General features: G+C 37.9%; 2 protein-coding genes across 2 annotated transcripts; one reads left to right on the top strand and one right to left on the bottom strand.

Annotated features, from left to right (window-relative positions):
• The first annotated feature begins 673 nt into the window (after positions 1–673).
• On the top strand, positions 674–3095 carry LOC136268759 (gamma-aminobutyric acid type B receptor subunit 2-like). The gene is made up of 2 exons (XM_066064220.1): positions 674–2050; positions 2093–3095. The coding sequence occupies exons 1-2, from the start codon at positions 697–699 to the stop codon at positions 2986–2988; spliced, it is 2250 nt and encodes a 749-aa protein (XP_065920292.1). The 5' UTR covers positions 674–696; the 3' UTR covers positions 2989–3095.
• An 8577-nt stretch (positions 3096–11672) lies between these two features.
• LOC136269034 (uncharacterized) lies at positions 11673–13015 on the bottom strand. The gene is made up of 2 exons (XM_066064496.1): positions 12948–13015; positions 11673–12899 (listed from the first exon to the last, which is right to left on the bottom strand). Exons 1-2 carry the CDS (start codon positions 13001–13003, stop codon positions 12140–12142), a joined length of 816 nt encoding a protein of 271 aa, XP_065920568.1. The 5' UTR covers positions 13004–13015; the 3' UTR covers positions 11673–12139.
• Positions 13016–16849: the final 3834 nt, after the last annotated feature.

The raw sequence follows: 16849 nt of genomic DNA on the forward strand, positions 1-16849 counted from the left end.
TTCCTTGGTCATGGGGCTTACCCTTACTCTGGGACTTTACCTGTTCAGACATGCTGGCTCCATCTAATTTATCTACTTCTGCAAGTGGTGCCAGCCAGCTGGCAAACTCTGCAGAGTCAGTTAAGTGCAGAAAGTATTCTCTGATTCCATCATTTCACTTCTCCCCTTAATGTGTTGAGACCCTGGGTGCTTGGGGATCATGTGCACGCTCATTAGTGAGGCGGATAGGTTCCCGGGTGATGGAACAGTCTGGTGATAATAGGGCCACCAATTTTTGATTCAGAAGGTTGCCATGAGATGTTCAATGTGGCAATGCTGCTTCTGTAATGGCAACAATACCATCATCCCAGGACTGGGCAGAGTTTGCCTCTCTGCCTACTGTTTAAGTGTTTTATATTATTATCATTGTCAAACTCTAAATACAAAAACTAGAAAGAAAATATATTTTTTGAAATAGGAAAGGGAATTTTCTTGGAGTGGCCTCGAAGCCTATGATAGCGATTTATTGGGAGTATAGTGGCGCCCACCAATTAGCAATAAAACTTAGCGTCAGTGTAACTATATAGGTTGGGCGCCACCGGACCACGCATTTTGTGTGCACGTGGCGTGGGCGAAAACTATAATATAATAGACTACCGGATGTGCGTTGTGTTAAGTAACTTTTTACCACCTTTGCTAGCTACGTAGGCTCGCATAATGCTTCAGAAAACATTAGCGCTTCCTTTGATGCTAGCCTGGCTGCTGAGCAGTGGATCGTATGGAACAACTCTCAGAACGTCGACTCATAGTCTAACGACGTTGCGAGTACTTGGCCGATTGTTTCCACATCGAGGATCAACGCTTTGGGACGGAGAGTATGTTATACCCGCTGTAAGATTGGCAACAGACGAGATAAACAGAAACGACAGTATTTTACCTGGATACAAATTAGAGTTGATAGAAGCAAACTCGGGTTGTGCACGCGACACTGGTGGAGTCCGTGAGTTTGCGAGAAATGCTCTACACAGCGAACACCCTCAACCAGTGGCCATTCTAGGAGCTGGTTGTTCTAGCTCTACCATCCCCGTTGCCTCCATTGCTGGAAGAGACAATATTCGCCTCCCGCAATTGTCCTACGGAGCAAATGCACACTCTCTGTCCTTCACCAGCTCATACCCATATCTTTATCGGACAGGTCCTACAGACGAGTCTACTTCTAGAGCAATAGTCAGTTTGGTGAAGAAATTTAAGTGGAAACGTTATGGCATACACAATGCTGCCGCTAATACCATCCTAAACGAGAATGCAATTGTGACTCTACGTCTCGGCATGCAACATCACATTAATGGCTCCAAAGAAGTGTACTTTGGTGGCACTAGCCAAGATGCAGGCAGTTATGAGGATCAAATTTCTTTTAGAGAAGATATTCATTCTGCCAGCATGCGAATTGGTGTGATGTATGGGATCAGAGGGTTTGTTGGTAAAATAATGTGTTACTTGTATCATCACAAACTGACTTATCCATATGTTATCTGGATACTGAGTAACCATCAAGGAGATTGGTACAATACTGCAACAAACGACTGTACAGTAGAAGAAATACGACAAGCTACACATGGAATAATCCATGTTAATTATCAGATAAGGACTAGCAGTGATGACGATGTGATTGATGTTACTGGTAAAACATTTAGGGAATATTATAATTCTTATGTTAATGAATCCAGAGAATATGCTAGTGAGAAAGGAGACAATTTTAGCTCGTCACTGCTGAATAGATGGGATGCTGTTGCTTATGATTCCATGTGGATGTTAGGTCTGGCACTGCACAAAGCTGAAGAAAAATTATCCGAATTCAATTCTAGTTTAGCCAACTTCTCATCAGGAAATTCCAATATTTCTAAAACCATTGTACAAGAGTTATCTAAAATTAATTTTGCAGGTGCTTCAGGAAATGTCTCATTTGATGAAGGACATAAACGACCCTTCACTATAACAATAGAACAAGTACAAAATGGAATGCTAAAAAGTATTGGTCTCTATCATCCTTCCAATGACAGTTCAGTATTAGGTAAGCTAGTTCTTAATGATAGTGAATTATTGTGGTCTATAGACAATCCACCATCAGACATGTTCATGACACAAGTGATATTAGCTCAGAGGTGGGCTGGAATACTGATGTTAGTACTTTTAGTCATTGGATTTCTATGGAATAGCTTTTCCTTGTTAGTCAACTTACGTTATCAAAATTTTTCTTCAATCAAAGCATCAAGCCCTCAACTGAATTACATGATATTTGCTGGTAACAATTTATTAGTGTTAAGTGGAGTCTTCCTTGTGGTCAAAGCAATTGCAGAACATGACATGGTGACAGTTTCAACTCTATGTCAGACAACACAATGGACGTATAATCTTGGACTGCTACTAGTTCTCAACACAACATTACTGAAGAGTTGGAGAATTTACCGGATATTTCAGTCTTTCAGACGAAATCCAGGAAAGTTGATTACAGATAATGCTTTTATTGCCATTTCCATTGGTTGGATATTTATCAATACAAGTTATCACTTGGTGTTCACGTTTTTTAGTAGGTGGGATGTTACAAGGGAAAAGTTGTTCCCTGTAGAAGATCAGTTCCGTGAAAAGGTGGTATATTGTCTTCCATCCAACCTTATTGGATTGCTTTACATTCCTCATTTTGTGATATCTTTCATTTTGTGTTTTTTGGCTTTCTTGATTCGTAAAGTCTACCGCAAGCACTTTAATGACGCTAAGCACAAGCAATTTAATGATGCTAAAAGTATTGCTGTGTTTTTCTGTACCATTATACCGATTGCTACAGTCTGTGTAACTATATCAAAGTTGCTATCTCAAAAAGTTTACAACATGGCAACAACATCCTTGATACTGGAGTGTACTGCTGTTTGCTGTACTGTGTACATGTGCCAGTTGACATTGTTTGTACCAAAAATGTTACCAGTCTTCAGACACTTGTATTGCCACAGATAATATAATAGTATGTCTTCATGTATTTTTTAAATTTTATGTTGTTGCACCCATGTCTGCCCATATTTTTTTCTGTTAAAGGGGTGAACAATGATCTTTAATAGCTGACTCTAACAAATATACAGTATGGATTGGTAAAATTTTCTTTAATTTAAAAGTGGTGCTTGTTTACTTACAGTGCTGCTGTACATGTGCATAGAATTAGCTGCCTGTTTTCACACCCCTGTCTTTCTGTGTGTTTGTGCATGCTAGCATAATGCTTTAATTATTATTTTTCTGTACTTAGAGATAATGAGTCACTCTCTAGAACTCCTGTGGATATAATTACATGAAAATAACAAGGAGAAAACATCCTGACTGCCTGGTAGACTCCTGTAAGCATTCGAGCCTAAATCGGATGGCTGCAGGTTCGAGGCTACCTAAGTCCAGTCATGGATTTTTCTCCTTCCTACAACTTTTCAAGCACACCTTATGTAGCTAATGTCTTTGTATCTAATGTATTTGAGCAGGCTGTAGGACCAGGTGTCCTACAGACCTTCAGCACTTGTGCTGTAAAGCTTTAATAAAATAAAAATAGAATATAGTCATTTTTTTGAATATTTATCCCCAAATACTACGGTCATTGCTCAAACCATGCGATCTATTATTAACTCTTACTTGAACTGCATAAGTTCTTAAGTTCCATCACATTTTCTAGTTGTAGAACAAGCAGCTAGTTTAAATAGCAATACACAATGTTAAGCACATAATTAACTGTGGAGTTACTTAGCACATAATTAACCGTGCATGGAGTTGTTTTCATAAGAAAAGTCATGGAGCATCCTTTTCATAACTATCTATCTTCATACAATACATACAATATAGTACATACTTAGCTACCACAAGTAATTTTTGGTCAGTATAACTTCAGCTACTGGAGGCAGAGAAGATGATCACACTATTAACATCACTGCCATGCAGTTTTTGTAATTTTTCAGATAGCTATAAGTAATCTTAGAAAACATTACATGATGATGTCATGATCAGTTGACCTGCATGCCAAACATTGTTAACTCATTACTTCAGATTCTGGGAGTATGAATAACATTATAGTATGCAGACATGATGGGGAGCAATTTTATGAGTGATTGGCTTTACTAAGAAAGGAAACTACTTAATTTCCATTCACAAGAATTTGGTAACATCGATGGTTGTTCTAAAATGATATTATATGAATCTGATATAAAATTACTTTGAATAGTTGTCCATTGCCCATCCTTATCATGTATATAGCTATAGTCTATGTACTGGTTGACAAGCCTGGTAAGAGTTATTACTATGTCAGTAGCCAGTGGTTCTGTGTAATATAACTTGAGTGGTGATTTACTTCATTCAGCATGTGCATGGCTACTATCTAGCGCGGTATCTCACCAATTATCGACCACAATTTATTTATTTATTTGATAATTACAATGCCCTTAAAAGGTCAAATGCTATTTACAAGGTTTCATCCTCTGTATAATATTTGTATAAATCATTGCATTGTATAATAACAAAATATTCGACACTTCTAAGCTCTTAAATCTCCTATCTCCCAAATCACATGACCTGTGCAAAATTTCAGTCCCACAATCTAAAGCACATGAAAATGACAGTGATTATTGTCACGGGTATGCATCCATCTGAGGCTGCCTAGGTCCAGTCATGGATTTTTTCTCCTTTCTCCACCTTTTCAAACACACTTTCTGTAACAACTTTGAACAGGCTGTAGGACCAGGTGTCCTACTGACCTTCAGCACTTGTGCTGTAAAGCCTTAATAATTAAACTAATATCCACATGAGGTACTTTGAGATAATAAGTCACTCTCTAGAGTTCCTTGGATACATATACATGAAATTGACAAGGAGAAAACATCGTGACTGCCTGGCAGACTCCTGTAAGCGTTCGAGCATTAATCGGATGGTTGCAGGTTCGAGGCTGCCTAGGTCCAGTCATGGATTTTTTCTCCTTTCTCCACCTTTTCAAACACACTTTCTGTAACAACTTTGAACAGGCTGTAGTAGGACCAGGTGTCCTACAGACCTTCAGCACTTGTGCTGTAAAGCCTTAATAAACAAAGAAAAATAAATAAATATCAACCATGGTCCATCAATTATCGACCATGCATGGTCCATCAATTCATGACGGTTGTGACTTACATGTTACCTGTTATTGACCAATTCCAAGAAACCATGAATATCTTGCTATGAATTTATAAAAGCAATACAACTATGCAAACTTTTAAACCACTAACACTAGACAGGTGCTAATAGCATTGTGGGCTATGGAGCCGGAGGAGTCTATGTTAAATTGTCAAATGGCAGTGTTTTGATGTAGACAGATATGGCTGTCAGCACCATGTATAATATGAAGAATATGTCAGCACATTGTTACTACTATACAGGTCAGGCTTGCATATTAGCTACAGATTGTGATTATCATTAAGCTATCAAACAACAAAATGATTAGGAGATCTGGCATAGCATTGATTGATTGATTGATTGATTATTTAAACTCTCAGTACTCGGCAAAGTCGTTCTTCCGTACTGGAGTACACATAATACACAACACATACACAGCAAACAAAACTACACTCAACAAATATACATAAATAACTATTACAATCGTATTAAACTACAAAAGAACAAACAATTAAGACAAGTCATGTAGGTACTTGAGCAGACCGTCATGAAAATTAGCAATGTCATCAAATAAATTAGGTGGCAGTGAAGCAGAGCTTAAGGCACAGCAGTGTATGTCATCATTCAGTCATTAATGAAACTGCTGCATGACATTGTTGTAGACATTATAATTATAACATTGTTTTAATAACACAACCATAAAATGTATGCATGGCAACTAAGAATGGCTCATGGTGCGTGTCTCAAGAGGGCAGCTCTCAAAAAAATTCACATACCGGGTGTCAGTTACAGCTGGGTGGTCCTTTTGGCTTTCCTCAGTCACTGTTTCTACGCAAGAATTAAATCGAGGCCTGGATGGAGGCATCAAAAAGGACATACAATTAAGGAATTCAGCTGGGCAATTGGAAACAGTGGAAATGGAAACCGGAAACGGAAAGTGTAAAATGGAAATGGTCAAATCGTCATATAAACATACCCTAGAGTAAAACCCTTATTTAGTGGCCACTTTCTTATAGACCACTTCTGTACAAAGACTACATTATAATTAGATCTCTTTACAAAGACCACCTCTTCGTAATAATAAGTTCCAAACATCAGACCGCTTTATCAAAACAGCTAAAAAGACTAGGCTCTTCGTTGATACAGTAGGTTGTGGTGTACAAGCTACATTTTGCTTGTGTGGAATATTTTTGTGTGACACATTCTGGTACCATAGTATCAAGACACACGGTAGTGTGTCGTACGGCCCAAGAAGCCGGCGCGCCACACCCGTGAGTATATTGACAGGAAGAACGAAAACGTCATTTTCACACCTTTGTATCTCGGTGATCACTTATCTGATTGGAACCAAATTTGCTACACAGTTGCCCGCCAGCCAAGGGAGTCTACATTCCAAATTTGAAGGAAATCGCTCCAGCCATTTCCGAGATACGAGCTGCCAAAGTTTCGTATTTTTTTCTTAGTTTTTTTTTCTTCTTCTTCGTCTTTTCGCACACTCGCAAAAATTGCTATAACAAGCAAACGCGTACTCCGATCGCCTTGAAATTTGGCACACAGAAAGGGAGTCCAAAGGCGAATCCTAGCATCCAATTTGGTACAAATCCGATGAATGGTTCAGGAGTTATGACCAATTATTCGCGTAAAACAAGATCGATTTGTTGTCACGCCTACAGGGTAAACCGCTTCATGGAATGAGTTGAAAATTGCTATGTAGATGGAGTAACCATCGTAGGAGTGCCTTTTGGTGTTTGAAAGGAATCGAGATAAAGACCACGGAGATATGACACAAAACCCAACCTGTGTCACAATTACGCGATCGATTTTTATGAATAAAAAAGTATTAGTTTTCACGCCTACTAGGCAAACCGCTTAGAGCAATGAGCTGAAAATCGGTGTATAGCTGGAATAATCTTCATAGAAAGTCCTTGCAGTAGTACAGAAGAATCGGATTACAAACCACTGAGTTATGATTCGAAAGCCAACTCCGTGTAGCAAATGCGAGATCGAGATACTCTAATAGAACAGTCACCCTAATAGAGCATTCGGCTAATTTATTTACTCCATTATAGAATTTTATTACATCACAAGTTATTCTGTAGGGAGTTCAGCTGCAAACAGTTAATTTTATAGACAGTTCAGCAAGAAGACAGTCACCATGTGGAGAGTTAAGCAAATATATCACTATAGAGATTCAGAACATTACAAGTCACACTGAAGAAAGTTCAGCTATAAACAAGTCATGCACTGTGTAGAGAATTCAGCTACAATTAAGTCACTCTCTAGAGAATTCAGTTACACAGAATTCAGCTACACACAAGTCACTGTAGAGAGAGTTCAGCTACAAACAAATTACCCTTTAGAGTGATCAGCTACAAACAAAACACTTTGCAGGGTGTTCAGCTGCAACAAATCAACCTTTAGAGCGATTAGCAATGAACAAATCAACACAAATCTACCAGTAGAGAGATCAGCTAGAAACAAATCACCCTGAAGAGAGTTCAGCTACAAAAAATCACCCTGTAGAGACATCAGCTAGAAACTAGACACAATGTAAGGAGTTCAGCTACAAGCAATCACCCTGTAGAGAGTTCAGCTAAAACACATCAACCTGCAGAGAGATCAGCTACAAACAAATCACCTTAATAGAGTTCAGCTACAAACAGATTACCTGTAGAGAGATCGGCTACAAACAAATCAACCTGCAGAGACACAAATCAACTTGTAGAGAGATCAACTACAAACAAATCAACCTGCAGAGAGATCAGCTATACACAATTCAATTGTAGAGAGATCAGCTACAAACAAATCACCCTGTAGAGAGATCAGCTAGAAACTAGACACAATGTAAGGAGTTCAGCTACAAGCAAATCACCCTGTAGAGAGTTCAGCTACAAACAAACCAACCTGTAGAGCGATCAGCTAGAAACAAATTACCCTGAAGAGAGGTCAGCTACAAAAAATCACCATGTAGAGATATCAGCTAGAAACAAATCACCCTGAAGAGAGGTCAGCTACAAAAAATCACCTTGTAGAGAAATCAACTACAAACAAAACACTTTGCAGAGAGTTCAGCTACAAACAAATCAACCTTTAGAGCGATCAGCAACAAACAAATCAACCTGTAGAGAGATAAGCTAGAAACAAATCACCCTATAGAGAGTTCAGCTAAAACAAATCAATCTGCAGAAAGATCAGCTACGTACAAATCACCTTATAGATAGTTCAGCTACAAACAAATTACCTTGTAGAGAGATCGGCTACAAACAAATCACCCTGCAGAGAGAACAGCTACACACATATCAACTTGTATAGAGATCAGCTACAAACAAATCACCCTGTAGAGAGATCAGCTACAAACTAGACACAAAGTAAGGAGTTCAGCTACAAGCAAATTACCCTATAGATAGTTCATCTACAAACAAATCAACCTGTAGAGCAATCAGCTAGAAACAAATCACCCTGAAGAGAGGTCAGCTACAAAAAATCACCCTGTAGAGAGATCAGCTAGAAACAAATTGCCCTGTAGAGAGATCGGCTACAAACAAATCAACCTGCAGAGAGATCAGCTACACACAATTCAACTTGTAGAGAGGTCAGCTACAAAAAAATCACCCTATAGAGAGATCAGCTAGAAACAAATCACCCTGAAGAGAGGTCAGCTACAAACAAATCACCCTGTAGAGAGATCAGCTAGAAACTAGATACAATGCAAGGAGTTCAGCTACAAGCAAAATTACCCTTTAGTGAGTTCAGCTACAAACAAATCAACCTGGAGTGAGATCACCCACAAAAATGCACATGTACAGAGTTCAGTTACAAACAAATCACCCTGTAGAGAGATCAGGTAGAAGAATTCACCTTGTAGAGAGTTCAGCAACAAAGAAACCACCATGTAGAGAGTTCAGCTGCAAACAAATCACCCAGTAGAAAGATCAGCTAGAAGAAGTTACCTTGTAGAGAGTTCAGTTACAAAGAAACCATCATATAGAGAGTTCAGCTACAAAGAAATTACCCTGTAGAGAGTTCAGCTAGAAGAAGTCACCTTGTAAAGAGTTCAGCTACAAAGAAACCATCATGTACAGAGTTCAGCTACAAAGAAACCACCTGTACAGAATTCAACTACAAACAAATCACCCTGTATAGAGATCAGGTAGAAGAAGTTACCTTGTAGATAGTTCAGCTACAACAATTCACCCTGTAGAAAGATCAGCTAGAATAAGTCACCTTGTAGAGTATTCAGTTACAAAGAAACCATCATGTAGAGAGTTCAGCTGCAAACAAATCACTCTGTAGAGAGTTCAGCTACAAAGAAACCGCCATGTAGAGAGTTCAGCCTCATACAAACCACCTTGTAGAGAATTCAACTACAACAAATCACCCTGTAGAGAAGAAGTTACCTTGTAGAGAGTTCAGCTACAAAGAAACCATCATGTAGAGAGTTCAGCTGCAAACAAATCACCCTGCAGAGAGTTCAGCTACAAAAAAAATCACCCTGTAGAGAGTTCAGCTAGACGAAGTCACCTTATAGAGAGTTCAACTACAAAGAAACCATCATGTAGAGAGTTCGGCTACAAAGACACCACCATGTAGAGAGTTTAGCTGTAAACAAATCACCTGTAGAGAGTTCAGCTAGAAACAAAATACCCTGTAGAGAGACCAGCTAGAAGAGGTTACCTTGTAGAGAGTTCAGCTACAAAGAAACCATCCTGTATATAGTTCGGCTACATTTCAAGTCACCCAGTAGAGAGATCAGCTGCAAAAAAATATCCTGTGGGGAATAATGGGCATGTAATGAATATATGTATATAATTTGTATAATTACTAATAAAATCAAAAATAATTGAAGTACTAAAATTCTTCTTTAAGTTCTTTTCTTCTTCCTGTAGTAAAGAAAAAAACACATGGGTTAAAAAAAAGCCCCAAAGCCAGCCATAGGCCGGCTTTGCAGTATACAAATACAAAAAGAAGTGATATCTAATCAAAAACAGCCAAGCTGTAAAAAAAGGTGCGGCCCCCATAAAGGCCATGGTGAAAAAAGATGTGAAATCCAAGGTGGCGGCCAAGAAATGGCTGTGATGGTAGGTTAATGGTTACATTTTAATAACAACAATTCAGGTGAATTTGGTGCCAAGACCAAGCGGCACAAAATTCACCTGAATTGTCGTTATTAAAATGTAACCATTAACCTACCATCACAGCCATTTCTTGGCCGCCACCTTGGATTTCACATCTTTTTTCACCATGGCCTTTTTGGGGGCCGCACCTTTTTTACAGCTTGGCTGTTTTTGATTAGATTATCTATGCTGGTACAAACTAAGCGATGATGGTATATGACTTGAGTGAAGTGTGGACAAAGAGATGACATTGATATGAGTCTTGAAATACATGTTTGAAGCTTACCAAATATTACCATGTAAAGGGGTGACCTTTATCAAAGGTGACCACAAAGTGGTCCTTAGCCATCTTTGAGATCTAATTACAATGTGGTCTTGGTGGTCATTAAGAGGTGGCCACTAAACAAGGGTTTTACTCTAGGGTACATTATATAACGATTTGACCATTTCCGTTTTCCATTTCCACTGTTTCCAATTGCCCAATTCAGCTGGATATAGTTACCATGGCACTGTCAGCAACTGTACAGACAGTGTCAACTGGAATACAAGCAAATTAGGAAGGTTTAGTAAACATTTGTAACATGCAACTGCCACCCAATAGTGGAAACTTTAACCCACAATCGAAAGTTCTATGGTATAATTATATAGTGCTCATGTAAATCCAGTGATACAAAAACTGGTGGCCAGGACTACTGGACTCATGCTTTTTTTCTTTCAGTAACTATTGATACGCTGAATGTATAGAATTATGTAGGTGCATGGACCTGCTTGGCTGCAGGTGTGTATGGATGGAATGGCAAGATGGTAATATTGGTAAAACTGTATATTCTTGAAATTATCTGAACAGCAACACTGTTCAGTTAGATAGATGATTAGAGTATTTCATATGTTGTGTACTGTCTATTAGAGTCAATGCATGTTCTATTAGAGCAATTGAATGCTGATCAATGGGTTTAAATTATTCACTTAACTGAACCTTTTTGTTCTAACTCTGTGAGCAAAACTTAGGATAACTGAGAGTCTGCAGGTACTTAAACTGCTGACTTGCATGGATGCTTATAGCTTCTCTTAGCATGCATGGCCTACTATACTGATTTAAAATTTAAGCTAGAAGGAGGAGATTTGCTGCCAAGAAATATTATACAGATACTTGAATTTTTAAACTCAGTGATGTAGCTAACAACTATAATCTACATATATTTCTATTAAACGACAATAAGTACATATCTGCTGCTAGAGAAAAGGATATTAAATAATTATTATAATAATTATTTAATATCCTTTTCTCTATCAGTACATCAACCCTCAAGAGTATTGATGGTAAAAGCCAAAACTGTCATGAGCACTTAGAGTGAAGTTGAACTCCAAAAATCCTACGATTTTCATTTATCATCTAATATTGTACGACTGCTTTATTAGATCATTTCAATAATTTATATTCTTCGATCAGTAAGTTTTGAAACCTGAAGTGTCAAGGTTTCAAGTAATGTGTAAAACCCAAGGGGAAGCTTCTTGGGCTTACCAGATTGTAGACCACTTCAGATGTATACTGTCTTAACAATGGTATAGATGTCAATGCTAGAGATATGTATATATGGTCTTGTGGTGTACCAGTACATATACGCACCAGTCCCATATCAGATAATACCATAAGTTGAATAACTACAATATTACCGTGTAAGAGGTATATTTCTATGAGTCTAAGTTATATCTTCTTAAGTTACCAAATTTCTGAATATTCTCTTGAATAATTGAGAGGTGTTCGTCCTCCCATTTAATTTTGTAACGAGTTTTAGACTCTTTAGTGTACACTTGTTCCTCACATGCTGCAAGGAAGTGATCTGAACAATCAACATTTAAAAATTCAAACAGCTCCATGATTATTTCTTTGGCTGTGTAATAAGGTCAATTCCATGTATCTCCAACACATCAAGATTGTATTTCTTCTTTGCATCCTCTATTGCTTGGTAGATAGTGAAGTACTCAGTAATCTTGTGATTGATAATTGTCAAGCTGATCTCATAGTCATTATTATTACCAGATTTGAGATCAGTGATTGTAACATTTTGGCTCTGCTCTCTATATGAAAGTGTATACAATATTACAGAAGCAATGTTATCGTATGGGTTTCGAATGACATGAATAGCTTTAACTGGCACACCAACTACCGACTTTAACTTCTTGTAAGCTGACTCCCATTGTTTGGGTACGTCCTTCAGTAATTTGGCACTCCCACCACCACTCTTGTCCCCTATAACATCAATGTAGGACTTGTATACTCCTTGGTACAAACCCTTAATAGCAAGTGAGTATCCTTTACTGTCAGCCTCTTCTGTCCTTAGTCCTCTACCATGACAAGACTCGTAAGAATTTTTCCACAAGTTATTGAACATACACGACTTATTACAATGCATAGGATACTTTCTATTAAACACGTGCTCTTCGTGTGCCATTACAATGTGTGGATGACTGTCTAACACGCTACCAACGATGCTGTGGCCGCTATGAGGGTGTCCAAGGAAAAATACAAAACTCTTTACCCCATCAATGACTGCTTGAGGTAGTGGAGAGTAGTTTTCTTCGAGTTTTTCTTTCTTTACAGTCCGCGAAGTCTTCAGGTTTCCGACAACGAGGTTTGAACTGCCAAAAGACCACGAATGATAGTTTGTAAGATGATGTATCACTAACAGAACGCATCCCGAGATCGCTAATAGTCCAATCACCTGTCTCCGAGACTTAATCATAATTTTGGAAGCCGTCACGACTCTCGTGTTAGCTGACTCAAACCACGCCAGTACAAAACACTCTAATTGAACAATCAGGCCTATCCAAGAGTTAAATTGGTCTAAAATGCCACAAATATTTCGCGTATATATTTCCAAAGTCTACACCACAGAAACCCATTACATTTGAGTGACTCTTGCGTTTAAATGTATGCTCAGCGGCTCACAAAGAATTTTGGTAGAACTCATGTTATGATTGGGATACAGTTTTGAATCAGGTTGTGATACTTGGGTGTCATGACCCCATGTTATCTTGGTCACTAAATATTTCTACTTTCCTGAGTTATACTGAGAATTTCATCCATACCCAATATAATATGGGGCTGAGTTCATGATATACTGAGTTTGCTATTATTCTACTTTGCATTTTGTGTTACCACTGTTTGACTACTTTGATGTTGTGTGGTGTCCCACTACTGCAAAACTTACGGCTATGTTTAGCTACTCTAAATTTGTGTTTCTTATACTCTATATGGTTTCATAAAGTACAGTCTATGCATCAAACATGACCTTCATAATTTACACAACTATATTTTCTTACTCAAATGGTATTAGCTATAGGGCATGTCACAAACCAGCCGATTATTTGTTCCAAGAATTAATAAAAAAAATTTGCATGAAAAGCAGAGTGTCTTTTTATAGGTTATGGAATTCTTTGTCAACTGAAGCAGCCAGCCTGCTGTCATTTAAAATGCAGTGATTTAACTACTGAATGTCTTTTTATATGTTTTTGTCACTTTTGTTGTGTGTTTTTGTAGATATGTAGCTATGTTGATTGTATACAGAACTGAGTAGATCCCTATAGCTGTTAAAAACATATTATAATTAAAATATTACCAGAATGTGTCGACATCATTGCAAATGCAAACACACTTTATTTCCTACTTGTATGCCGGCAATATTACATGACAGTATCTTAAGAGGCAAGGCTGCCGACTTATCATAACCAATTATGTGTACACTTTATAGCTTGTTGAATGAAAGAATTCATGTGCAAGAAGAATATTCAATAGTGGAATTTACTACACCCCTGGCTTCAGTGCATGTCGTACAGTTATATGATGCTTTAAGTTGCCAAATCTCAAGTAGCTATTTACAAACACGTGCAACTAAGATGCTGCAATCAAGCTACTATATCATTAATACTACAGAAATAGTCACAAAATTGATTGCCTCACCATGTAAGCCAAAAGAAGCATCTTAATTGTTATAGGCCAGCCCAAGCCTGAGCTTATTTTTGCCTGCTTTATTCTTTTGTTTTAAAGATACTGTAGAAGAGCTATTAGCGAAACTCTGAAAGAGGTCACAGTATCATGCTAGCTGCAATCACTTACATAATAATCCAGTCAGGATGCATATATAGCTACCATCAAGTTTGTTATGGTGCGATCATCACTTGGTTTATGACATAACAGGTTGATAAAGATAAATACATCAATTGTAGAGTATATGCATATAAAGATTGAATGTCTCTTCTTCTCTTTAGGTAGTCCCACTATAAATCTATTAATATGGCATTTACATTACTGAACCTGCCAAAGTCTGACATGACATACCAAGCTGTTTATCTTTGAACTGATTCAATATTGTTGTTGGTAGAAGGAGACCATACAAACACTGAAGAGGTCTAACATATGTATCAATCTTTAATGCTTCACTATGCATCGATCTTTAATGCTTCAATGGCTGACAGAAATGTGTGTTTTCCTTCTAATATAAACTATACCAAGTTACTCTCAACCACTCTAACAAAACAGTCACTTTTACATTTTCACAATCAATAGCTATTAATTTATTTGAAGTAAAATAGTTAAAAAATAGGCTCTCAGAGCTTCAATTCTTCCTGGGGGTAAGCCCATAGACCCCAATGAATAACCCATGAATAACATGCATATATATCTGTTGTATATGCTTCAAAATAATATTAATTTCACTGTGTAAATTTCACCTTCAAAATTAAAGCTTCCCCCCCTACTGTCTGACCTATGATCATGCAAAAGGTATTGTTTAATTAACTGCTAGCTAGTTACATAGTCTGCATATGTACTTAATATGCATAGCCTATAGGTGTACAATATTATTATGTAATATTAGTACTGCTAAACTACACGGTGTAACTGTATATAGTTGACTTTTCAATTTCAAATCTTAAAGAAGAGAAGTCAGCCCACTACTATTCATCTCAGATGAAGTCAGACACTCAAAGATATTGGTGAAATGAATGACATGTTGCTGGCTGACATTGACAAAGATCTAAAATCATTATAATTTTACAATTTCTGTCTTATGAGAGTATAATATGGCTGCTATATTAGAGTATCTCGATTATTAGAAACTATTATATACTAGGTTGATCATTGTGAAAATGTGGTTATGTTCATGATAACCAAACAATTTGGTGTAACCTTATAATGTAGGCACAATGACTTGATTCATCTTTCATGCAAGTAGGCAAATTTACATGTCAAATGAGTTTTCCGCAATTCCCTGAAGCTACTTGCATATTATATTAAAATTACTGCTTTCTTTGCTGTAGAGCATGGTACCCTATACCTTTCAAAGCTTCATACTTGATCTTTTGTCCTTCTGTTGGATAACATGCAGTGCTGTGCCAAGAGCTGCACTGACTTAGCTTGAAGTGCTTAGCATACATTCAGGTTGCCTGCTATAGACATCACCAAGAATTCATGTAGATCAGAGGGTGTCCAACTGGAACATTCAGCAAAAACTCTACTCAACACAAAGGCTTAACTCTACTCAACACAAAGGCTTAACTCTACTCAACACAAAGGCTTAACAATCGCCAGTTGTACATATGTCAAAAGTGAACCTGTAAAAGTGAATTTGTACAGGCTGTACTGGGAGTTAGACACTCTCTTCCTTAAAACTTTACCACATGTAGCTAGAGAGTATGTTTTAATATGTGTATGCATGTGTGAGTACATTATGGTGTGGTGTGTGTGCTCTTGTGTGGTGTGTGCATGTGTGTGTGCGTGAGGCAGCATAGCCAAGTGACTAGCTTTGGCCTGGTAATCAAAAGGTTCCAGGTTTGATTATGCCAATTTGGTGCTATTGTTTTGCAAGAAACTTTATACTCACATTGCTCTAGTCTACCCGGTCATGAGACCTGGATGGTATTTCTGCAGGTTACTAACCCTGCCCTAGGAAGATTTACCTGCACAAGCCTCAATCTTAAAGCGCGAAAGTGGTGCACAGGCATTCTGGTACTGGTTTAATGGGCGGAAATAATATTATTGTGTTTCATATGGCTGCCATACACTGTAAATTCAAAAGTATGAATATCATACTGAAGGGATGATTCTTGTGGCAGCTTAGTATGACCCTCATAATTAGGCTGAACCTTATACTCAAGATGCCACAGGAGTCATCGCATTGGTGTGAATTTCACAGTATAGGCTTTACTTTGCTAGGCTGCACGTGTGTGTGTGTGTGTGTGTGTGTGTGTGTGTGTGTGTGTGTGTGTGTGTGTGTGTGTGTGTGTGTGTGTGTGTGTGTGTGTGTGTGTGTGTATGCAACTATGTTAGCCTGCAATGTGTGTGCATATGTACATGTGTTTGTAGGCTGGTAAGTATAATCGGGTATATGTAGCTACATACAGATGTGTGCATGTGCATTTAAGTAATAGATAGTTAGAACATGTACTGCAAACATTGCAAAGCTATACTCCACGGATCCAGGGAAGAAAATGTGACCACTGTAACCCTACCAAGAGTCCAAATAGAACTATTACTAGTTTCGTGGACCTGTTACTGCAAAGAAAATAACGAAATCCCTTTTGCAAAATCC

The sequence above is a fragment of the Dysidea avara genome, chromosome 10, assembly GCF_963678975.1.
Source record: "Dysidea avara chromosome 10, odDysAvar1.4, whole genome shotgun sequence".
In the NCBI taxonomy this organism is placed as follows: Eukaryota; Metazoa; Porifera; class Demospongiae; order Dictyoceratida; family Dysideidae; genus Dysidea; species Dysidea avara.

Bases quoted from the DNA above. Each gene is read 5' to 3' on its own strand.
- LOC136268759 (XM_066064220.1), top strand. From the start codon at position 697: ATGCTTCAGAAAACATTAGCGCTTCCTTTGATGCTAGCCTGGCTGCTG. The intron at 2,051-2,092 runs GTAAGCTAGTTC...TGTGGTCTATAG, and splicing joins CAATGACAGTTCAGTATTAG to ACAATCCACCATCAGACATG.
- LOC136269034 (XM_066064496.1), bottom strand. From the start codon at position 13,003: ATGATTAAGTCTCGGAGACAGGTGATTGGACTATTAGCGATCTCGGGA. The intron at 12,900-12,947 runs GTTAGTGATACA...GTCTTTTGGCAG, and splicing joins GCGATCTCGGGATGCGTTCT to TTCAAACCTCGTTGTCGGAA.